This window comes from Metopolophium dirhodum, chromosome 1 (genome assembly GCF_019925205.1).
Source record: "Metopolophium dirhodum isolate CAU chromosome 1, ASM1992520v1, whole genome shotgun sequence".
NCBI lineage: Eukaryota > Metazoa > Arthropoda > Insecta > Hemiptera > Aphididae > Metopolophium > Metopolophium dirhodum.
In genome coordinates, this window is record NC_083560.1 from 103,296,518 (window position 1) to 103,322,851 (window position 26,334).

At 26.4% G+C, this 26,334-nt stretch overlaps 1 protein-coding gene, 1 non-coding gene and 1 pseudogene across 4 annotated transcripts; 1 reads left to right on the top strand and 2 right to left on the bottom strand.

Moving 5' to 3' along the window:
- Nucleotides 1–4,041: 4,041 nt before the first annotated feature.
- On the bottom strand, nucleotides 4,042–21,744 carry LOC132934799 (cysteine protease ATG4B-like). 3 transcript variants are annotated; one of them, XM_061001162.1, is made up of 10 exons: nucleotides 21,129–21,744; nucleotides 18,167–18,347; nucleotides 17,109–17,273; nucleotides 15,790–15,967; nucleotides 15,639–15,718; nucleotides 15,421–15,545; nucleotides 6,707–6,785; nucleotides 6,425–6,579; nucleotides 5,134–5,323; nucleotides 4,042–4,923 (listed from the first exon to the last, which is right to left on the bottom strand). In XM_061001162.1, exons 2-10 carry the CDS (start codon nucleotides 18,339–18,341, stop codon nucleotides 4,862–4,864), a joined length of 1,209 nt encoding a protein of 402 aa, XP_060857145.1. In that variant the 5' UTR covers nucleotides 18,342–18,347; nucleotides 21,129–21,744; the 3' UTR covers nucleotides 4,042–4,861. The 3 variants fall into 3 exon arrangements, with proteins under 3 accessions (XP_060857145.1, XP_060857144.1, XP_060857143.1); XM_061001161.1 differs by having other exon boundaries at nucleotides 21,157–21,743; XM_061001160.1 differs by having other exon boundaries at nucleotides 20,911–21,741.
- Nucleotides 10,523–14,752, top strand: LOC132934801 (uncharacterized; annotated as a pseudogene).
- Nucleotides 21,745–24,003: 2,259 nt separating the features above from the next.
- LOC132937586 (5S ribosomal RNA) lies at nucleotides 24,004–24,122 on the bottom strand. The gene has a single exon (XR_009663710.1). It is a non-coding gene; the product is annotated as a 5S ribosomal RNA (ribosomal RNA).
- Between the last annotated feature and the right edge of the window lie 2,212 nt (nucleotides 24,123–26,334).

A 26,334-nucleotide genomic window follows, 5' to 3' on the forward strand; every position in this document is an offset into this window, starting at 1 on the left:
TGAACTTCAGACGTATTTACCAACAGTAATGAATTACCGGCATGATCGTTTTTAAGTGCTATAAACAAGCAATATATAAATATAATAATTTATAACTTTCCAATTATCATTACATATACTATATTTAATTAAGTTAAGTTACATTTAAATTTGTTTGGTGATGGAGACCAGTCAGATTGAAGTTTATTATATTTTATTTTTAAAGTAGATTTAGGTTTTTTATTAAGTATAACTCACATTAGTATAAAATTCTAAACCTTTGTCCGTCTCAGGGCTTAGTAACAGAACAAGTTGAATTCACCAATACTTAAATAAGACATAAGTACATTATTATATCCATCTACAAGATAATATAAATTATAAACTTTACTAGAAAATATTGGCATTTATGAAAGAGATTCTGGTATATTAAGTTAATTCAATTTTTGTTTCGATCAAAACATATTATATCCTTACCATCAGTGAAATTTGAATTATACCTGGCAATATTGGCTTTCTCTTTAGCTTTATTCGGTGATTCTTTTTAAAACTAAGCAGCTTCACATTATGATAAAAATCTATTCTATACTCGTTCAAGGTGGAGGTAGTCTTTCACAAGGTAAGGGTGCCAAAAAACCACACCCAGAGAAGGGGTCTAACAAGTGAAAAATATAATGAACGGAAGCAAAAGGTTTAAAGAATCCTAGTACTTTCAGTGCTCTATTAACGGTAAAGTTTATATGATGATCAAAAGGAAGAGAAGAGGATTAGAATATCCCAAGGTCTTTAACAATGTAAGCATGTTTTAGTACCTAGATGGTTATTTAAAGTATAGGGGTAACCGATAAACTACGGGAGGATATCGAGATATTGAGAAAGAAATTATCTGACATTCATTCAAATTAAGAGTTAAGCCAACGCTAATGACACATTGATTTAAAATGTTAAGTTCAGCCTGAAGAATCTGACAGTCAAGAAAGGAGTCGATCTTAGTACAATTTTTTATGTCTATTGCGTATGGAGTTTCAGAGACCTCCTCCTCCTTACACGATCACCCGAATTTATGATGATTTGACACTTTTGTCGGACGCACTTTCTCCCAAGTCTAGCCACCTTGATATCAAGTGGTAAAGATATAGAGAAAGAAGAAAGTGCGTCCGACAAAAGTGTCAAATCATCAAAAATTCGTGTGATCATGTAAGGTGGAGGTCTCCGAAACTCCATAGGTAATGACATTATAACTACATATCACCCGCTCAGCATATTGTGCGACAGCAGCAGAAATAGGTACTGGGACAGGTGAAGTAGAAGGGCTGATATTATTTTCAAGAGCCTGGACTTTTTCGTGGATAGCAGCAAGCTCAGCATGACAGTTCGTATTTTCTGTCCTCAGGTTACTGACCCGGGAGTTAAGTGCGCCAAGAAACTTTTGTAGATCGCCAAATTACTTAGTAAGAGAGGTGCTAATGTCCTTACACTATTTCAAGGTTTCTGCTTGACCAGTACGTAAATCGGTGATGGTAGTGAAGAGTTCATCAGGTAAAAAGGTTATTTTACCATTAGAAACCGTTGCAGAATTAGAACGGGTCAAGATTTTAGAGTTGGCTGAATTAGGCGATCATGGAGACATGATATGATAAATAATATGATAATTGATAACGAATGTAAGCAATTACTCCTTGTAAAATTTTAAATGCAACTCAGCTTACAAATGATATTAGCTCCGAGTAGTAAAAAGATGCAACCAAAACTACAGCAGAGTGTGTAAAAGAAGGTAAACCCATTAATTAATTATCTATTAATTATCTATTTATTGTTCAATTTGTGTATTGTTTTATATTTTTAAAAACTTACCCAACATATTGTATATCTCTTTAAATATGATGAATTTTAAAAATATGTGATGTGAACTTAAATATTCTGTTAGTTGGTTTTAGTTTGATGAAAAGTTGCTGTAAAACTTCAACGGTATTGTGATTTGTGGGTACATTAATTTAATTATTGTAAGTTTTAAGTTTCAATTAATAAGGTGATTTACAATTGCTTTCTAAAACAGGTTATCTGGGTATATTAGCTGTGTTCCTACAATGATTCAATAACAGTACAATGGAACTATTTTAGTTTTTTAAAAATAATATATTAAGTAATGAAATTACCGGAACTTAAAATTATCCGTAGTGAATATTCAAATTATTTTAAAACCATATTATGATTTATTTTATTTTAATAATAGATTTACAAGGGCCAATAGAAATATTGGAGGTAACCAGGCTGCTTTTATGGTTCCAAAAATGGATAATAATATACTTTCATGGGCTTACCTTTATTTACACAAATGATGACTCCTTTACCACCAACCATAAAAAGTATGTTTTTAGATTCTGAGCGGAGCGATGAATGTATTGATTTCACAATGATGTGTTTTTTTTTATTTTTATTATATTTTGGTTTTTTGTGTAATTATAAAACAAATGACCGTAGATAAATTACATTTTCACTAGTTGTATATATTAGCATTTTCTATCCACGAGAATGTAATTAATTAATTAATTAATTTTACTAATTTAATATGGGATAAAATATAATGAGTGGCGTTTAATATCATTACAAAAGAACAAAATAATGTTTTGCATAATATAAGTACTCATTTATCAATACGCTAACAAATTGTTTACCTATTGGCATTTTTTTTTTACTAAAATAACTTATTCAACAAAAATAATAAATACCAGACTAGAAATTTATTTAACTTGCATATTTGTTATAATTTAGAAGAACAACCCGAAGGTGAATTTATAGACTTAAATTTGTATTTAAATTTTGTACTAAAATTCGTCCAAATCCAAAAATTTTAAATTTAAGTTCTAGATTCAAAGTTATCTGGTGAGGTTTATTCTGTACTAATATACTATACACAAAATAATATAAACAATTAATAATGGTAAGTCATCACAAATTAAATTATATACTATGCATTTATCATATAATTATAATATTATATATAATTTATCATACATAATATATTATGCTTATAAGTAATTCTTATTAGGTATGTATATTTTTACACGTCAATTATGTGTTATAATATACAGTGTTTAGTAGGTAAGTTAATTTAAAAATTAATTAAATAACTTGTTACTTAGAGATAAAAGTAATGAAGTTACTTTACTCGTTACTCAAATAAAATTGTAATGAAATAACATTACATTTTAATCGGAAATGTAAATATATTATATAAATAAAATTTGTCTTATAAAAAAAGCAGTACTTGTATTTCTTTAATTTCTTATTAGTTATATATAAGTGATATCAATGACAAGCAATTCAAGTAGAAATACTGTATAAGTATAGGTATAATTTGAAAACATATCAAAAAAAAAATGTTTAATTATAATAAGTTACCTAAAAAACATAGAACACTAGTACACGCGACTTGTTCATAGGAAACGTTCTGTGTATTTTAACTGAAGTTAGTTAGTTAAAAATATATTTTATTTAATTAACTTTTTTTGTAATTTACGGTGGAAGTTGACATTTGGTTTAAACCATCAAAAACTGAATTGTGGCCAATTAAAATTAAACATACATGTTTATTTATAAGCTCATTACCCATGTGGCCACATTATTATTATTATTATATATTTTTTGTTTTTATTTGCAATACTCGAAGCAAGTTAACAGTAACACGTTATATTATAGGTATCAGCTATCAAAAGTAATTTCCATTATATTATTTTCGTTACATAGGAAGAATTCAAATGAAAATATGTAATGTTTTCCAAACAAGGTAATGTCATTACTTTCATCATGTCACCACTGGTTTTGTACTTAAACATATCTTTAATCAAAATCTACAATAAAGTTACAAATACCACAAAGTTTATCCTACGAAAAAAACAATTTGAATATGTATCTATTTAATTTAATATTTCATAAAAATATCCAATATAAAACACTGTTGTATCTCCAATATAACTGTAAAGCCTAAATTATTATTATTTATACATAAATTCCAAAATACATAATTTTTAGGTTTTAATAAATGAAAATATATACAAAGAATAAATAAAATATATTTATTTTAATTTGGTTTCTTTTCATATACATTTACAAGTTAAAAATTATTTATTTGTATTACACAATTCAACAATTGTTATTAACATATTTTATTGCAATTATTTATTGCTATACAGCAGCCAAGTTAAACAATGATTGATCGTATACTAACCAAACATATAACATAAATATAATAAAATTAGGTTATTTGGGACAAAATAATAAGTTTACCATACTTAATGTGTATAGGAAACAATTTGTTTCGTTTTCTTTTGTATAGTTAAGTATACATATATATGAGAAATTTAATATAACAGACTAGTTTAACATTAAGAACTTTAAAGCTGAAATAGTTTCCTATATAAATCATATGAAAATTAAACAACAAAATCAATGATAATCGATCATTTAAATATCGTTAAATAAAGATTTGCCAGTGTTGATGTTTTAATGAGTTTGATAGGTAATTGATTAGTAAATTATATTTCACTTTTTACAAATTCGTGTGTTGTAACAACATAAATATTTAAACAAAAATGATATATTATAACATAAAACATAACTGAAACTAATAATAAATTAATAATAATTATGATTATGATAATGATAATAAAATAATAATAATAATAATAATAATAAAACATTAATTGGAAGGGCAATCAAAACATATTCACTGTGGCACCAATCAGGAATAGTACTAAACATTATCTCTTCAAAAGTGTATAAATCATTTTATTTTATATATTATTTTTATGCATAAATGTATGTATGCCATATATAAATACGAATGTTGAGAATTATGAAGAATCCTTTTAGTTCATATATATCACAATAGTTCAAAATCATCGTCTGAATCAGTTAGAAATTTTTTGTCACTCAGTTCCAAGTCTGCAAAAAAACAAAAATTTAATTTAAGTATTTCAATATACAATTTAACAGCAGATGACTGCATCAACAATATTAACCACCTTCAGTGATCAAGAAAATCACCACCATCTCATAATTAAAAAATATTTAAATACATAATATGAATGCAAACAACTTAACCTACAACTTTTAATTTTCTGGAACAAGCATATTTTTTAGGATGTGACTTACCCGATAATGACACAGCAACATTTTCAGACGACGTGGACAGAGTTCCAGAAGTGTCTAATGTCCAATCGGATGGCCGTTCATCACATATAGTGATTAGTGGTTGAGATGGCGATTGATCAGACTGCACCAAATGTACTTTTAGCTCATGACACAGTGCATTAAAATCGTTTTCAGTCTGGCACATGAAACACTAAAATAAAACACATAAAACATCACACATTATTAGAGTATATTATATAAGATAGTTAAGTTTGCAGCTCTAATTCTTGTCGAAGAAAGTTGTAACTTGACACTTGTGTTCTATGCTAATCTGTGTAACAAACCTTATTTTATTGTAATACAATGAAACAACTTAATCTGTACTATAGATAAAGTGTGATATACCATAGTAAAAATAAGACATTTTAGGCTTTTAGACATTGCAAAATCCTAAAAGAAAAAATTTCTTTCCATCCAAAAATCTCAAAGAAAAAATACAATCAAATGTTAACTTAAAAATGATTGATAACTAATTTACTACTAGAGAACGGATTTGAAATAAAATTGAATTTTTATCTGAATGTCCAAAAACATTGCTTTTCAAGCACAAAGTTAATTTAATATATTGAAAAATTAAAAAATGTAACTTATTTTGTATTTTAATGTTTTTGAGTCATTTATATATAATATGTCTTAAGAATGGATAAATTTTTGTAAAAATTTAGTAAAAATTCATTCTAAAAAAATGAAATAAAATATTATTTATTTTGCCTTGTCGTACTTCTATTTTTATTATTTGTTATGTTTTTGACGATTAAATAAATATGACGCCGTCACCACCTATAATACGGTTTGTATAATTAAATTTCTGGAAATAATTCTGGAGCTAAAAAAAAGATAAGAGAAGATGAATAATTAGTAAGAACAAGAAATCATATAATAATTATTAATCCTTAACAAAACAAATTTTCAACATTAAAAATAATTTTAAGAGCATTTTTTAAAAATAATTCCTAATATGAGTGCAATAAATCGTATTTTTTAAGGTATTTTTCTTGTTTTTTAGAACATCAAAATTTGTTCCCTAGTTATTACACTATGTTTCTTATTTAATTGTACTAATTCTACTTTAGGGTAGGGTTGGCACTTGGTAGTTAGGAAATTATTTAGAAAATTGTTTTTAGAGTGTTGATTATTTTGAGCAGAGACCCAGTGGTTGTTAACAAAGAAGTTATTCCATTTTTTTTATGTATTTAAAGGTTTTTTTAGGCAATAAGCATGATTATGACAGTAAAAGCAAAAGATCACTTACGGCGGCAAGTGATGGGTCCATGTTGAGGATTGGTAGTCTGTTAATTTGTTGACAGTGATACGAATGATCAATTTTATGTTCGGTTTCTATATCTTTGTTCGGCAGCATTCCTATTTGCTGTGTTGTGTGTGGATCCAAAAATATTACATCATTGCCTAATTTACAATAACCAAATGAAACTGATATTATAATAAAACTCTATATTATATAACAGCTGAAATCAGCTAAAAAAAAAACTAATAGTTAACAAATTTATCGATCCATTAAAAATGATTTATGTACCTACGAAACCTATAAAATATAGAGCGTGGTTAGGTCTTCCACCAATCACACCCAATGATTGTGGGAAAGTGAAACACATCTGAAACAAAAACATAACAATTGTCCTTAAAATTTAAATAATTGTTAAATTTGCCAAAATGGCAAAATCACAATAAAATTATAAAAATATTAATTTTGATTAACAATTATATTTTTTACACTATAAATTAAATTAATAATTATTGATGATTTTTATTAGAATTATAACTTACATTAAACCGTGTAGATATCAATACATAAAATATATGGAACTACAGTATACATTGATCTATATTTTAGAAAATAACACATATATAAGTAATGTCCCATACATTTTGGTATACATTGGCAAAATCTAATTTCATTTAAGTTCACTAACCAAATAAACTAAAAAATTAAACTTCATAAGTTATAAATTAAATCAAAAATATACATCTGACATTTAAAATTGAAAAATACAATCTATCTGTTATCATAATTCAGAAACATCATAGTAATAAAATATCAAAACATTACTCACCAGTGCATTTTTTAAGGAATTTTTACTGGGCAACAAAAAGTATTTTCTCAAAATAAATATTAAATTTATTATAGTAGGTATAATAGAACTATTTCATATTTGCCTCTCATAATTATTATAAAATAAATATTAATACTATAGGATATAAGAAGTAAATTGTAAAAGTAAATAAAAATGAGTTATAAATTATTTGATAAGATGTATAATTTCAAGGAAAATGTAATATTAAATAAATTACAAGAACAGGCGAGCGGTTAAAAGGAAATGGGCGTGACCCGTTTCACCCAAAATCAACCTTTACCGTTTCAACCAAAACCATTTTAGTCATTTTAAAATTAAGTTGCCAATGGATTTTAAATAATATAATATATTATTATTTTTTACTAAAATTCATATTAAATTTATATATCCTGGGTATAGAATGAAAAGGTTCAAAATCGTATTTTTTCAATTTTCCCTTTTTAACTAAAATGGTTATAGAATGCAAAGGCACATCTTTTAAGCTAACATTTATGATTATATGATCATAATAGACAATTTTTTTAAAAGTAAAAGGTTTTAATTCGCCAAAAATTAAATTATAAACACAATTTAATCAAATTGAAAACACTATTAATGGAACCAAATTATTAACAATATGTTAGTATGAAAAGTTACTAGTTAAATTAATCACTACCAATAGTACCTAATAATTATTACATTTATCCATATTCAACAGAATTTTACAATCAATATTCAGATTTCGATTTTTCATAATTATTACATAATGTCGACCTAATTTGCAAAAGTCGTATCTCCATTTTTTGTCATTTTGGGATTATTTACTAATAAAATAAAGAAAAAAAAACTGCGTCTGTTGATACAATCAAATTTCCGATTTCATAATATTATCCTCCATAAAATTGATAATTAGAAATCGTCGTATCTCCAATATATGATGAGATCATGAAAAAGTTGTATCTCCATATCAATAAAATATTATAATATTATTCTACATAATACATAATACATAATAAATTAAAAGGGAAAGCATATAATGGCAAAAATTTGATAGATGGTAAATGGAATTATGAAATAAAACGATCTGCTAAAACTATGAAAGAACCATGCAATTGTAAATTTAAAAATGAAGATAATTCAAAATTGAAATGTGGTGAATTCACAAATGATCAAAGACATGAAGTATTTAAGTTATACTGGGACTTAGATAAAAATGCAAAAACACAATTCGTAACCAACTACACAACTGTAACAGCAACTTCACGAAAAAGAACTTTGGAAATTCAATCAAGAAGAAACTCGTCTATTGAATACTATTTACTAGCAAATAACAAAAGAATTAGAATTTGCAAAACTACGTTTTTAAACACATTAGGTATTAGTGACAAAATAGTTAGACATTTGGTCTGCAATAAAAATGTCATTTCTAATAATGATATTATTGACAACGATTTAGACAGTGTTAATTTTACTAATGTTATTGAAGCAAATAATGTATCTGAGAGAAAATGATTACTACATGCGTTTTTGGATTCACTACTAAAAATGGAAAGCCATTACTGTAGGTCTAGTTCCTCTAAACTATATCTAGAACCCAATTGGCTAACTAAGAAAAGTTTATATGATTTTTATTGTTCAGATTTTTGTCAGTCGAGAAATACTAAGCCAATGAGTAGTGCAGCATTTGATAATCTATTAGAGGAAAAAAATATTTCACTTTTTCAGCCAAAAAAAGATGCATATGATATATGCACCGCTTTTCAGACAGGTAACCTTAGTATAGAGGAGAAAGAAATACATAATCAGATGAAGAATGAAGCAAGACAGGAAAAAGAAAATGATAAGTTGTCCATTAATGAGGTGTTTACAATGGACTTGCAATCAGTACTTCTTTGTCCTAAATCTAATGTGTCATCGCTTTACTACAAAACAAAATTAATTGTTCACAACTTCACTATTTATGATATAAAAAAAAAAATTAGGTTACTGTTTCTTATGGAATGAGTCTGAAGGTGGTTTATCTGCCAATGAATTCACTACAATCATAGTATACTTTCTTCAAAAATTTTTTATTGAAGTAGCAAAAGAAAACAATGTTAATATTATACTATTCAGTGATGGGTGTACATATCAAAATCGCAACTCAACATTAGCAAATGGCCTACTAAATTTATCTATCCTAAGTGGTGTCACAATCTTACAAAAATTTCTTCAACGTGGTCACACTCAAATGGAGGTCAACAGTATGCATTCTACGATAGAACGAAAAATTAGAAATAAAAAAATTAATGTACCAGCAGATTATGTATCTATATGCAAAAGTGCCTGTACTAAAAGTCCCTATACTGTTGAATACTTATCACATGATTTTTTTAAATCATTTACTTCCCTTCAGTATTGCAAATCTATTCGTCCAGGGAATAAAAAAGGTGATCCAGTAGTGATAAATATTTAAGCATTGATGTATGAACCTCAGAAACAAATAAATTATAAACTATCCTTCGAGAATACAAATTTTTAAAGAGATAGCACCTATAATAATTACGATTTATGATACATAAATTGTATAAAACGTACATTTTGTAAAGCGTAAATTTTTAAAACCGTTAAATGATTATAAAGTCATTTTTGGTATTTTTGTTGTTATTTTTTTAATGTTTGTCATTTTAACATTTTTTTTGTGTGCATTTATTAAAGATTTTTAGGTCATCAAGTGCAGGGCTTTCGTCATAAACAATACTTATAATATTATGTATTATAAACATTAAAAATAAAGTCTAATTAACTTAAATTAAAATGACTGCAATAGTAACACATTAAGTTCCTACTTAATATTAATAGTAATTAGCTATAGTAACTTTTTAATGGAAACTGGTTACCATGACCTTTTTTGGATCTGGTAACCAGTTCTCGGTTTATACATTTTAAATTTAAGAAGCGATTAACAATTACCGAAAACCGCCAAATTGAATTAAAGGGTAACGAGTAGCTGTAACCTTTTTTTTTTTCAAAACCGGTCAATTCAACAAAACTGGAAATATCAAAAAATTACCATTATTTTATAATTTTATATTTTTTTTGCTTTTTGAAAATTTTGTTTTATTGACTATTTTTTTGATTAATTGTTTTTTTTATAAGATAATGAGTATGGATCATAGATACTAGGCACAGATTTTTATATAGTACATGATTATTACTTATTTATGTTGGTTAACACTTTTCCAATCAATGGTAATGGGTAATTTCATCCATACAGGTATTTATTATTTAATTTAGCTTTCTCTGAACAATTGTATAAAGTGGATATTTGTTTTGTGTAAATTAAAGTAAAAACTAAAATGTTACAGAAAAACATGAATGGAAAAAACCGTTTCAAAGTGGTTACCGGTAATCTTGAAGAATTAAAACCACTTCCAATAAAAACTCTAAAACCGGTTACTGCTTACAACTAATTTTCCAAAATTTTCATGCCCTGCATTATTGGATTTTTTACGCTTATCATTATAAATGTATAACAAATAGTCAAGCCTGGGCATTAACGAGTTAATAAGTTAAAGTTAAGTTAAAAAGTTAATTTTATCTTAACTTTTTAACTTAACTAGTTACTTTTGGATATTCATTAACTTAACTATTAACTTATTAAATTTATTTTTTAATTAACGTGAAATCAACGAGTTGATTTTCATTTTACAGAATAAGATAAGTTAATTTTTAAAAATTTTATATTTTTCCAATCACTCTGTACTCTAAAGAAACACCCTGTATAGTGATACATCAGAAAATATTTTATAATAAAAGGTTTTATATTATTATTAAATTAATTAATTATATCAAGTAACAATAAAAATATAGACATAATAATATAATCCCATTATGACTATATGATATTATGATTTATGGTTATACCCTTATGGGTATATTATTGTTATCGATAACCGAAGTCGTCATTTCGGGAAAAAAATATAAATCCAACAAGCCTAAAAATAAACAAAAACCAGTTATCGATATTATGATTTTGTGTGATGTGGGCCTCAAATTTTATCAGTGTTCAGTTGTGAACTTTTGGTTGTACACGAATGTCACAAACAGTATGCACGTTTATAATTTATTAAAATATAATAATTAAAAATACTTACTCATCATATCCAACAATTTAAATCAATATAAAGGCATTTGCATAAGGGGTAAGTAACAACTAATATTGAAGTGGAAATAGTTGGTTAATTATTTTGAATTATATCTTATTATTTAATGTCTTTCAGATTTTTGTCATGACTGAAACGGAAATAACATTACGATGGCCATTCTTAAACGATTACTTTGAACAATTAGAAAGCAAAGATAATGGGCCAAATGTATATTTCAAGTGCATTTTATGCAAACCGAAAAATAAAAAGATTTCTACTTCCTAAACATCCAACTCAAATTTAAGAACACATATTAAAGTACGTTAAGTATTCATAAATTATAAAAATATTTAGTTGTTAAATAATCATTAATTAATAATTACAGCCGATAGGTACTTAAATTGAATAAGTGTATATGAAATTTATAAGAATAGGGTAATTACACTTTAAATTTGTTTACCTAGTTATAAAAATAAATAATACTTTTGCATTTTTGTTTAAGTATTGTTATAATAGATGAAATTTAATAGAACACAAGAAAAAATTGTAAATACATTTAGAGCTAAAATTAAAACTAAAATAAAATATGCTAACAGCCAACAGGACATTTAAATATTACTAATGAATAATAAATAATATATTTTTCAGCTTGTACATCACAATCATTTAAATGCATTCAATATTTGCACCAAAAAAAGATCAAATGAAGATTTTTCTGTTCAAGAATCAAAAAAGCAGCTAAAACTTTGTGAAGTAGGCAAAGTTCGTTCAAAAAAATTTAAGTCAAGCTGAATTTGACAATGCTAATTTACAGCTCATAATTAGTACTGTATCTCCGTATTCTTTAATTGAACATCCAGCTTTTATTAAGTGTTGTCAAATAACATCAAACAAAGTTCCAGTCTCGAGAAGAACCCTAATGCGCAATGTGGGGTCCATGTATAACCAGATGATACAACAAATGAAGGATGATTTTGTAAATATTAATTATGTTTGTATAACTGCAGACTGTTGGAGTATATTTCATAGGTATATTTAATAATGAATTAAATTATATTATCATGCACATAATATTAAAATATAATGATGTTAATATTATTATTTTTATTTAATTTCTGGTCATAGATCATATATTGGCTTTACGGTGCATTGGATTGAGCCTAGCACACTGGAGCGCAATTCTAAAGCCCTTGCATGCAGACGCATGATCGGGCATCATTCATATGATAACATTGCTGAATGCATTGATAAGGTGCTTAATGAATTTAATATTCAAAATAAAACAACCCTTGTCGTTACAGACAATGCTGCGAATTTCGTAAAGGCTTTTAGGTATGTATATTGTTATTTCTCTAGACTTTTTGCATTTCAAATAAAGTACCTACATAACACATACTATAGGTTATAATATTAAATATATCACTACAGTTCAAAATGTATTATTTGAGTCAGTTGGAATTAATTAATTATTTTTTTTAAATAAAATAATATTGATGTTTTATATTTGACATTATATTTGTGTATATGTGTATAAAGTACATTGCTACAGTTATAAACTAATAGAATAATGTATTCTAAATAGTTTTCAACTACCTATAGATTAAACTATTAAAGTAATGAATTGTTTATGTAAATTTATACTTTAGAGTGTTCAGTAATGAAAATGAAACTGAAACTGATCATACGGTTAATGAAATTGATGCCACAGAAACAGTAGAAACGGATATTGATCCAACAAACATTGAAATGATAGAATTAACAGATGTTTTGGAATCATCAAACATAGAAGTCTTTAGATTTCTCATTGCCTCCCCATCAAAGGTGTGCAGCCCACACCTTAAATTTGATTGCTGTGAACGATATACGTGAAGCTGAAAAGGATGTTAAATATAGACTTATGAGTAAGAGAGTGTTTGGAAAGTGTCAAAAACTTTTTAACAAACAAAATCAGTCAACGCTTTGTGCTGACCAAATAAAAAAATACCTAGGTCGATATCTTATTACACCTAATTCAACAAGGTTATTACTTATTATTTATAAATTAGAATTTTTTGTTTTGAACAAAAGTATTTAAAAATTAAAGATGTACAAATAATTGTCTTAATTGTATTATTATTTTATTGTATATCTAGGTGGAATTATTACTATGACGCCATAAAATGTGTTGTGAATCATATAGAAAAAATTGAAATGATCTGTATTGAGCTTCAGTTGCCAATTATTTCAAAACCTCGTGAAGTTGCATTTTTAAATGAATATTGCAAAGAAATGACAAATTTAGTCTATTAATTTAATAATTTGTATATAGTTATTACAATATCATTTTTATAACATGAATTTTATTGTTTTCCAAATAATATTAGGTTATGAAGCCTATAGCTCAGGCCTTGGATAAACTGCAGGGAGATAAACATGTGTCATTAGGGTACCTGCTCCCCACAATAAGTGTAATAAATAAATCATTAAGCGAGATGAACAATTTATCTTTTTGTAGACCGCTAGTTAATGCATTAAAGAAAGGTACAGATAAGAGGTAATTAATTTTAATTGTGAATATGAAATATATAATATCCATTCATGACTCCAAAATATTTAAGTATTGAAATATGTTATCTAATTATGCAAAAAAAATTTACTTTTAGTGTATTATTATTTTGTAAATTGCTATTATATTTTATAGATTTCAAAGATATACTGAATCTCAATCATGTCAATTGGCAGCTTGTTTAATACCCAAGTTTAAACTTCACTGAGCAGATCCAGATAAGAGAAATGATATTAAAGAAGCATTATATGGATATGTTAGTGAACAAAGTGTTGAAAATTCACAAGAAAGTAATGTAACAAGTTCAACTTTTCAAAATATTGATACTTCTTCTGGTGACAATGCTGAGGAAGATTTTTTTAGTTTCAATGAAACTGTAATATCAAATGATGATAATGATATTAAAACTATCATAAATGATTATTTTACAAATAGTAATATAAAAAATGTTATTGATTTACCACAAATACTCAAAAAGCCATATTTAGAGTTTAATACTGCAGTTCCATCATCTGCGCATGTAGAACGCTTGTTCAGTGCTGGGGGACAGTTGTTCGAGAAGAGGAAAGCATCGATAGCTGATAACAATTTTGAAATGACCCTCCTCTTAAAGTTCAATGAAGTTAAATAACGGATTTAATTATTATTATAATATTGTATATTCTAGTATATATTTATTATAACTTTGAATGAATTGTTTTTCAACTATCAACATATTGTTATGCAAAAGTAAAAATTTAATTTGATTTAACAAAATAAAGAAAAATTATTTTTTAGTATAAAGATTAATGTTACCTATTTAGTTTAAATTTATAGTTTAACTATATCTATATGACTAAAATGTGTATGCTGAAATAATAAAATATTATATAATTATCCAACTATTTCAACTTATTTATTATCTTTTTCTTTAAATTATATGTTATATTTTAGTATTTTACTAAGTATGTAATAACTTCAATGAAGTTCAATAATATACTGTATAGAGTATAAACATTTGTTATAGTCACAGTCCAAAAATTAGTTTTGGGTTTCAGGGTTTGTAAGAAAATAAAATAAGCGTAAAAAAATATTAAAATAAGTTAAATAAAAAGTTAAAAAAAAATGTGTATCAACTTTTAACTTAACTGAGTTAACCTAAAATTAAATTAACTTTTAACTTTTAACTTTTTGTTATTGGTGCATATTAACTTAACTTAACTGAGTTAAAAAAAATCATTAACTTGCCCAGCCTTGCAAATAGTACAACTTATTTTTTCATATTCTACAATAATAAATGCATTTTGTATATAGTATCGATAATATGAAAATAAAAAAATATTTCCTACCTACAAATTTATTCATTACTTAATTATTATTTTTACTCAGGTAGTGTAAAAATCTGTTTTCAAAAATTGTATCTCCCAAGTCTTTAAAAATACAGTCAACTAGGCGACAAAATATGTTCAGTGGGCAACATTTGTGTTTCCTAGTTAACTAATTTAATAAATGTACTATTACTCACTTTAACACCTTGAACATAAGCAGGGTTAATTGCACTTATTCCTAATCGTAGTGGAATCACTAGTACCAAAGGTTTCCAAATTTGTTTACTAGAGTTAGTTTGTTCCATCACAGTACATAATTTTTCTATAAAAAATAAATAATTAAGTACTGTTAAAAAAAAAATAATGTATTATCAACTAGAAAACAAAATTGTTAATATAAATATTGTGTACTCACTGACTTCATTAATGACTAGTGTGTTGTCTAATGCTACATGAAAAACAAGAGAGCTCAATTCATCCATAGTGGCTAATTTTCTATACAATAATAATATACATATTATATAATTTGTTAAGCCATGTATTTTGATATCCAAACAAGTACTCACTTTAATACTTGAGCTATTGTGTTTGGACCAAACCACTCGCCAACTTGCTTACCATGAGATACGCCCATAAGAGCTATCTGATGAATTGAATAGGGTGCAGATCGCTTGTCTTCAAACATTCTTAGAATTTTTAAGTAATCTATATCCCTCTTATCTGGGTCCCAGCGCCAATCTCTTCCTAAAAAATTTTTCCAAATACATTTATAAGTAAATATTAAAAAATGTATGTCATTTAAAAACATATATTAATGTTTAATATATTATATAAATTAAATTCTTTATTTATTCGTATATCAAAATTAAAAACAGTTTTAATTTAGTATCATTAATAAAAAAATATATTAAAATATGGTACACACAACGAGCCAATTTTCGTTCACCAGTTTCAATAGTGTGATGTTAGTTTTGATATTAAGGGGATTCAATACTGTGATTTTCTGTTTTTGCGACATAGGATTTTAGACAGATTCTTTGTCAAACATATAAATTGATCTAATGAAGTGATAAAAATTCTGAAAACAGATTTGAATTTGTCGTCAAGTCTATTTGAAATCAATTTTCCCAACATTTTGATTGAAGCTTCTCCAAAAATACTCTTTTTTAATATGACGTTTTCTGGAATTTGGGGGATAATATCAAAAATGTGTATACGATGATTTCAAGTAGACTTGATGACAAATTCAAATCTGTTTTCAGAATTCTTATCGCTTCAATAGATCAATTGGAATGTTTGGCAAAATACACGTCTAAAATACTATGTCACGCGTGTGTTAGACAAAAACAGAAAATCACAGTAATGAATCCCCTTAAAGTGAATTGACCTATTATACAATTTAAAGGCAAGATAATTATCTAGGGCACGACGACATAGGTTTTAATTGATATTATTATTTTTAAGTCAGTTATGACCTTTTTGAAACTGTACATTTTAATATGATCATAACTTACTAAAAAATAATAATATCATTTTAAGTCTACGTCGTGCCCTAGATAATAACCATACCATTAAATTTTATAACTTTTTATTCACTTTAATATAAAAACTAACATCACACTATTGAAACTAGTGAACAAAAATTTGGTATGCCTTACGTGTGTAAGATGGAAACAACACATGTGGGTACAACATTCTCTTATAATAGACATTTTAGAATATATTAAATGTACATAACCAAATATTAAATAGCTAATAGGTAAATTACATACAACATATTTTGTGTTAATTTAGATTATTTTTAATCAGAAAACAGTTTAACCAATATATTATGATATTTTATATTGTGAATGTAAATTTACACTTAAATACTTCAATAACTCACCAAGATGTAAAAAAATTAGAGCTTGCCCAATAACCATCTGTCCGCATCGTAACATACATCCCCAACCTCTGTCAGAGGTGAAATTTGTATTGCCAATTTGAACAAAACCTTTCCGATAAGTAAACCATAATCTGGATTGAATATCATTCCGAATTTGTTGTAAATCTGCACATAATAAAAAGGTATACATAATAATATTATATAAATACTAAACAATATTAGGTCATTTTAATGATTTGTTTAAGTAATTTTTTCAAACTAATCTTCTCGTTTAATAAACCATAAAATATTTAGAATACAAAGGACACCAAGATTATAAAATCATCTTTCATTTGCTTTAATAAATTAATCGTGAAGTGTATTATTTTATTTTAGATGATAAGTCCCATCATTTAAATAAAAACCAATATTTTGACAAAAAAAAGTAACATAGTGGACTTTTGCCATTTTTCTATAAACATTTGAATAATGTCTGAAAAGTAACAGTAATTAAACACTAGTCTATTCAATACTAATAATGAATAAAAATATATATTTAAGGATTAAGTACATTAAAAATCTAAATATACAACATGTTTTAAAAATGATTCAAGAGGTAAGGTCTATAATATATATATATATATAAATTTACTGTAATATTAACTGTAAAGTATAAATAAACCAGTAAGAATCCAATACTTAGATTTGCTGTAACTTATGTGTAAAGCAGAGACAATGTATGCGAGTGGCGCATCCTCTTAGAGATTTAATGTATAATAAAAAATTTAACGTAGAAGGAAACCAAAAGAATTCTCAATTTGATGAAGTACTTATTTAAAGGTAAATCGCAATGTTTCAAGGTTTACTAAGACCTGAAGCTAAATATAATAATTATAATTTATAAAAATAGCATTATTTCATAAAAAAAAAATATTTTCAGAATTATTTAGGTGGATACTAATCATATTACTTTTTTGTAACAAGAAATTATACCAATAAAAACATATTACAATTTCTCAGAGCCAAGGTTTTTTAGATATTTTTTAAAATAAAAATAATAAAGTATAACTTTTAATTACCAATAATTGTACTATATTTTTTTCCTAGTATCCATACAGGATCAACTGTTTGTGGTATATCTTCTAAATCCATAAGACTTGATTCGTGTGTCAAATAAGCTTCCAACATCAAGTCCATACTTATTCTATTCAAGATCTTACGACTATGTTTTTGAATTATTTGCTTCCAATCCATACATGTCTAGATCAAAAAAAACAATTTAAAAAGTTTGAAATGTATCAAAAATTGTAGTTAAATAAAAATTTTAAAACAAAATTATTAAAATGGCGTTAGGTTGCAATGTCGTTTTTTAATTTTTTAACTACCTAGTCAAAAATCAGTGACAACAAATAAACTTTAACATATTATGATAAAATATTTGAGAAAACCAAATAAGAATAAATTAGTAAATAGCATTAATTTATTATTGTTTTTTTTGGATTTTTAATAGTTATACAATTATATTATTTTTGATACAAAAGGATTAGTTAAAAATGCATATTAATTCATAAATACTAAGTACCCATAGAAGTATAAAACGACAGCAAACAAAGGGACAATGAGTAAAAGTCAATGTCTAGTTAATGATGTTCTATTATTGTATTTTTCATTAAAAGAAATAGGTATCTAGTAACTGAGTGGCTGTGATTCGTTCCGTATAAACAATTACCATAGAGAAAATCATTATAATACACCATTGAATAAATACAAATAGTTATTTTTAAAGAATGAGGGTTTTAAAAAATCTATAAAATAACAGTTTTATATACAAAACAATAAACTGTTATTTACAGTGTGCGTCACGAAACTAGTCAATCGAAATGGCCATAAGGTGCGCTTCAATCGAGTGACTAGTTTCGTAATGCACACTGTAATGGCAGAATCAGCTAGGTTAAGCTCATCAAATTTATTTATTTTTATTTTAAAACTTAATGTTTAATTTAATATAAATATTTTAATTACTATAGTAATTATTTACTTAATAGATGAGAATTGATTTTAAAATGCATCAATAATAAAGATAATTATTAAGGAATGCCTTAAAATTAAATTAGGTATTTTTTTTTATGTTTTGTAAATATTTTGTTATTTTTGTTTGGTTTAGTTTATTTTATTTAATACCAAATGTCTTTTTCTGAGATCAGGATCCAGGGGTCGATAAGAAATATTTCTTACTTACATTGGGTACTATTTTTAATAACAAAACTAAATATTAGAAAAGTGTTTAGAAATACAGAGCTTTTATAATACATTTTAATATTTTTCACAAAATTAATTTATTACAAACTTAATATAATTTAAAATTAATAAATTGATAGAAACAAAAATAAGAGAATTAATATAATGTATTTCAAAATGTACTTGCAAAGCTATGTATTTAAAAACACTGCTGCAATAATTCAATGTTGTAACAATTAAACGAACAAATTAGAAAGTGAAGTTTCATAAGCAACTTATATGCCTAGGTATTAATTGACATTCAATGGAAAACACTTGTCATATGTACACGTCTTATCTGATATACAATTTAATAATTATTTATGAAATGTATATGAAAATAGTAATTTTATGATAATCAAAATGGGAATTGCATGCAAACCAAGCAAAATCTGTAATATTTTAGAATGAACAAAACAAAATATATTTTAATAAAAAGTAGTAGGTACCTATAGATTATTTTCAAAAATATAGCCTTGAAATGAACTTTAATTTTTTACATATCTCTGCATTGGCATGGTACTTATGAAGTGGAGGGGGCTGATTTAGTCTCCCTAAAAATCTTTTTATGGAATTTAGACCAATTCTTCGCAAAAATCAGGGTTATAATATATTTTGTTACTGGTTTAATTATTATTAGTTGTAAACACTTATGTGATTTAAGTAATATTTCTAAAAGGCACCTAATTTTTTTATGGATATATAAAATTCAACTTATTAGTTAAGTTGTCATACCTAGTTATATTTGTGTGTATCTACTATAAAGTATATGTAAAGTATAAGAAAGTTTAACATACTTATTAGTTATTATACCAACCTATATAACTATATTAATATTAAATATAAATTATATAGGTACCTAATATTTAGCGCTGCGGTCATTCCAATTTTTGATGCACAGTCTAGTTAAGTAAAAAAAAAAATAGAAATACAGTAGGTAGGTAATTATTTTATGTTTTGCCTTAAAATATTACAAAAGGCAAGTCATTATCTTTAAATACCCATATGGTTGGACTGTATATTGATGACGGTGATTAAATTATATTTGGTTCATTAGTTGTTAGCCGATACGTAACATGTTGTTGTTAATGTCTTATTTAAGAACTGTATTGTTTATGTCAGATGGAGAAAAAGGTTTAAATAATCTCTGATTCCACGCTTATTTTTAACTTTGAATTTTAAGTACTCTATCTAAGTACAGGGGGTCAACAACCAAATCCTAGTTACACCCATGGCTGTAGGTTATCTATATTATATGATTTGGGTAAATGTAGAAGTAAATTTTTGTTAACAGTGGGACGGGTTTTTTATTGCAGACACTTAATTTGTCGGAAATGAGGTGTAAAAATAAAAATGCACAAGGATGTACCTATTGAAAAGTTTTAATAGTGGGTACCTAACATGAGTTAGTCTGAGCTGGTGTTAGTTATCACAGCAGTGATGAATTAGTGATTTGTATTGAATTCGCAGAGAGCAGCCACGATACAGGCACAAAAAATAAAGAAAAAGTGCAACAAAAATTAAGCTTGTAGGTAGGTGTACTTACGTTGAGTTGATAAGGTTTAAATCCAAATACGCGTCTCGCAATTATAATATAATATTATAGCAATGACAACAACAACAACAACAACAAAAAAGCGATATTCATGCGACGTGTGATATATTATTTAATGTGCCCGGTGCGGCGACGAATACCGACGGCCAGCCGAATATCCGTCGGTAACTTTGGTCGCCGAGCGGTGGCCCGCAAGTCATAATACCTACTATATTATATCGATGCTTTATTAGGTACCTATCGGTCGAATTGGTCGATGAACAACGAACTTTCTCTGCTATCTACGAGTAGCGATAAAATACGGCTTCCGCGTTCGGACATCGACGACGAGTCGACGACAAACGTCCTTCTGGGCGGCGCGTCCTAATAAAACGTACGTAGATACCAACACATCTGCCGGACGACGCGGACAAAAGTCGCCGAGAGTGATTCGAAAATGACGACGACGGCAATTATTATTATCGTACGAACCACCGTCGACGGTTTCGTCGAGGTCGGTCGGGCGGGGGGGTGGTACACGCATACGATCGTGGAAACGATAAGAATACGACGTTGTTATTATTTATTTATATATTTGTTTTTGGCAAACCGTCCGTTCGCAGTGATAATATTATATTAATAATTACAATATTTGGAACGGATACACCAGAATAATATTATAATATTATAACAACCGCTTAGTTTATTATTATTGTTTTCGCAATCGTAATATTGTAATAGGTTTTGGCCAGTGAATGAGTGATAAGAACGCACTCGATCTGTTGTTAGCGCGGCAGAGTGCAGCGACTGCAGCAGCTGACCATAGACCTATAATAGGTTCTTTTATAGGTCTATGCAGCTGACGCAGGAAACTGTGGCAGGACGTGCGTACGATGCATTCTGTAAGACTGTCCACTGCGCACGCGCTGTCGGTCGTCTGCGGATATGTTTATACCTACCAGCTTTGTACGGTTTTCGCGTTTTTTGCCGCGCCAGCGGTATGCGGTTTTTGTCCTTCTCTTTTTTTTTACCCGGTTGACCGCCTTGCATTACAAAGCATAATATGCATCCATCCGTTGATATAATATAATATGTATATAATATGTTATATAAGGATATAACTCGTAGCCCGTATAGGTTGCAAGTTTGCAACGTATTTATAACATTAATACATTATTATAAAACTTATCATTTCCTAGCTATTATTATAACTTATAAAGTTATAAGTAATTATTATAATAATATTGTACAAATAGTTTATGATTAAATGTATCATTAATTATGTATGTGTCGTTAAATGAATATTTTAACTTATAATAATATAATTTAACTTATACCTATCATTTAATTTATATTATGTAGGTACACAACAATACAATAGGACAAGTCAAAATCATTATTATATCCATGGTCATTTCTACGCATATGAGAGGGTGAGAGCATATAGCGAGGAGTGGAAGTCGAGGAGTGCAAATCCGGCACCCAAGGATAACTGCCCTCCTTCCACAATCCTATTATTGCTAAATTATATTACTAAATATATTGAACTAAAAAATCTTTTATAATAGCCTTATAAGTTATAGCCTATAGCATAATATTATAGGTAGGTAATACTCGTATACAGACAAAAAATTGAATACATTTTTAGTATAATATTATGTAATCTCGACTTCCGGTTGATCAGTTCACATAATATTTTAAATACAATTTTTCTGCACTGCACAATAGACATTGGGATTTAATGTCCATTGAATGCACACAATATTATATATGTCGTTTACCTATGTAACTAATAACTAATTGAGAAACGTACTTACAGCCGTACCTAGTAATAGCCAATATGTATAATAGAGTAAAGTCGTTTAGACCTAGACCTAGTAAGTACCTATTGTTTATTAATATCTATTATTCTACTGTAAAATATAAAATCAAAAATATTTGGCATTCAACTAAAATTTATTTTTAATTTTAGATTCTGAGTGGAACGATGAATGTACTGATTTTGCAATGATGTGTGTTTTTTTAACATTAACATTTTTACTTATTTTGAGCTGTTTACGGAAATTTTCAGTTTTCACTTTTTTTAGTTTTTTTTCTATAAATATCAATAAAATTTTATCTGTTGGGTAAAAAAGCTTGAAAAAATAATAGAAGGCTACTAGGTTATTGTTTCAAAGGCGGATGAAAAAAATTAAAAATCCTTAGTCACACTTTTTATTAATAAGTATTTAAACTTCAAATCTTGACAAAATACGGAAAAATCACGAAAATTAGCAAATTATTTTGAGTTGAGAATTCATAAAAATTTTTCTTTTTGAATCTGAGATTTTAAAATGTAATACAAGATTATCCATAAGTTTGTCTACCTTTATCAAAAAAAAATGTCTACAAGAAAGTCAAATTAAATTTTAATGAGCGTCTGAAATTTATATTTTTACAACATTTGATATCCACTCGATTTTTCATGTAACAATTTTCTTATTTTGTTGTAATTAAAAAGCGTATGACTGTAGATACTTGAAAATTTCACTGAATGTGTATATTAGCATTTTCTATACACGATCACATTTTGAAAATAATTTGACTCTTTTTGAGCTGTTTACGGACATAGTCAGTTTTCAATTTTTTTAGTTTTTTTTTCTAAAAATATCAATAAAATTTTATTTGATGGGTAAAAAAGCATGAAAATGTAATGCAAGGCTCCTGATATAATGTTACAATAGCAGTTGAAAAATATTAAAAATACACACGCATAATTTTTTTTTATAAGCATTTAAAGTTCGAATTTTGACAAAATTTATCAAATTTAAAATTTAATAATTATTTTGTAATTAAAAATTTATAAAATGTTCATAGCTAGGGATTGAAAATTTAAAACAAGGTTATATATAAATAACTTTATTCACAAGTAAAAACACTCGTTGACCACATAAAATTAATATTAATGTTTTTCTGAGAATTTTCAATTATAATAATATTATTTAATAGGCTATATTATCACTGAAACAAAATATAATGTAATAATATTATAAAAAGTACAAAATCAAAATATTGAAGCATGTTGTACTGTTAAAAAACTTGAATTGAGAAATAAAAAAAAACGTATGCCAACGGCACGTAGTGTTCCCAAGCGGTCACCCATCCAAGTACTAACTACGCCCGACGTTGCTTAACTTCAGTGATCGGACGAGAACTGGTGTATTCAACGTGGTATGGTCGTTGGCGAAGATCAATAAATATCTGAACATTCATAATATGCGATACTGATGATATATAGGTAGGTATATTATTATATTATTATAATTAAATTATATTAAATTATAAAAACAATCGAATTTCGTTTGAAATTCATATTTTTACAACATTTGATATTCACTCGGTATCTCATGTAACGATTTTCTTATTTTGTTGTAATTAAAAAACATATGACTGTATAGATACTATACTATAGATACTTATAGATACTCGAAAATTTCACTGAATGTTTGTATTAGCATTTTCTATACACGATAAAATTTTGAAAATAATTTGACTCTTTTTGAGCTTACGGACATTGTCAGTTTTCAATTTTTTTAGTTATTTTTTCTATAAATATCAATAAAATTTTATATGTTGGGTAAAAAAAAGTGAAAATTTAATATAAGGTTCCTGATATATTGTTCTAATAGCACTTATAAAATTATTAAAAATTCATAGGCACAATTTTTTTTTATAAGCATTTAAAGTTCAATTTTTGACAAAATGTATCAAATTTATAATTTAATAATTATTTTTTAGTTAAAAATTTATAAAATGTTCAACTTTTATAGCTAAGGATTGAAAATTGAAAACAAGGCTCCACGTAAATAGGTTATATATAAATTACTTTGTTTACAATAATATCATCAAATATACTTGGTAATATCATTGGCTGATTGACCGATTTCGCTCAGAATCGTTTTTCTTATACAATGATATTATATCATTGAATTCAAATTTATCACCATCCATTACAGTGACCCACTTGTAACCTACTGTACAGCAGAGCGACATCTACTTACTCACCTTTTTTTAAATTTTTTTTTTTATGAATATCAATAAAATTTTATCTGTTGGGTAAAAAAGTTTGAAAATTTAATAAAAGGCTCCTAATATATTGTTTCAAAGACGGATAAAAAATATTAAAAATCCATAGTCACAATTTTTTTTTTTTGTAAGCATTTAAAGTTTAAATATTGACAAAATACGTTAAATTCACGAAAATTTGCAAACTATTTTTCTTTTTAAATCTAAGATTTGGAAGTGTAATACAAGATTCCTCATGAGGTTAACTACCTTAATAATACATTTTTATGAGCGTTTGAAATTCATATTTTTACAATATTGGTTATTCACTCGATTTGTCATGTAGCGATTTTGTTATTTTGTTGTAATTCAAAAACAAATAACCGTAGATACATGAAAATTTCACTGAATGTTTATTTTATCAATTCCTATACTCAATAAAAGTTTCAAAATATTTTGACTCGTTTTGAACTGTTTACGGACAATTTAAAATTTGAATTGTTTTATTTTTTTTTTTTCTATGATTATCAATAAAGTATTATCTGCTGGGCCAAAAAGCGTGAAAATTTAATACGAGGCTCCAGTGGAAAAATATTAAAAATGCATAGGCACAATTTTTTTTATAATCAACTAAGTTCAAATTTTGACAAAATTTAATAATTATTTTGTAGTTAAAAATTTTTGAATTTTCAACTTTTATATCTAAGGATTGAAAATAATTTAAAACAAGGTTCCACGTAAATAGCTGGTTGTATATAAATTACTTTATTCACAATAATATCATCAAATATACTTAGTAATATCATAGGCTATCTTTGCTCAGAATAGTTTTTCTTATAAAATGATATTATATCATTGAATTCAAATTTAACATTATCCATTACAGCGACCCATTTGTAACCTACTGTACAGCAGAGTGACACTCACTTGCCCACCTTTTTTTACTTTAAAGTTATATATTACATTTTTAATTGTATAAACCATTGCACAATAATGTTTAACATTTGTAGGTACCGATTCAAAAAAAAACGAGAGAAATAGAGTAATAAATACTTACCATTTAACCTAACCAAAAAAAAACTTGGATGTATCATGTATGCCAATGTATGTTGGATAGGTACTTTTAAATTGCTATAAGACATATTACTGTTTATATATTTTATATATTACTTATTCTATGAGAAATCTTGAACTATACATTCATAATTATTTTGCATATTGGTAAATAGTCTAAATATTTTGAAAATATTATTTAGTATGATTGTGTAAGGAAAAATATGAAGTATTTAAAAAAATAAAAGTTCCAAAACTCTAAAATTATTACCTTAGTATATTTGTTTAATTTAATTACAACAAAATAACTAGAACCATTTTATGAAAAATCGTTAGTTT

Coding starts and splice junctions, on each gene's coding strand:
- LOC132934799 (XM_061001162.1), bottom strand. CDS start 18,341: ATGGATTGGAAGCAAATAATTCAAAAACATAGTCGTAAGATCTTGAAT. Junction 15,719..15,789: donor ACAATAGCTCAAGTATTAAA/GTGAGTACTTGT, acceptor ATTATTGTATAG/AAAATTAGCCACTATGGATG. Junction 5,324..6,424: donor TGGACCCATCACTTGCCGCC/GTAAGTGATCTT, acceptor GTTTTATTTTAG/TGTTTCATGTGCCAGACTGA.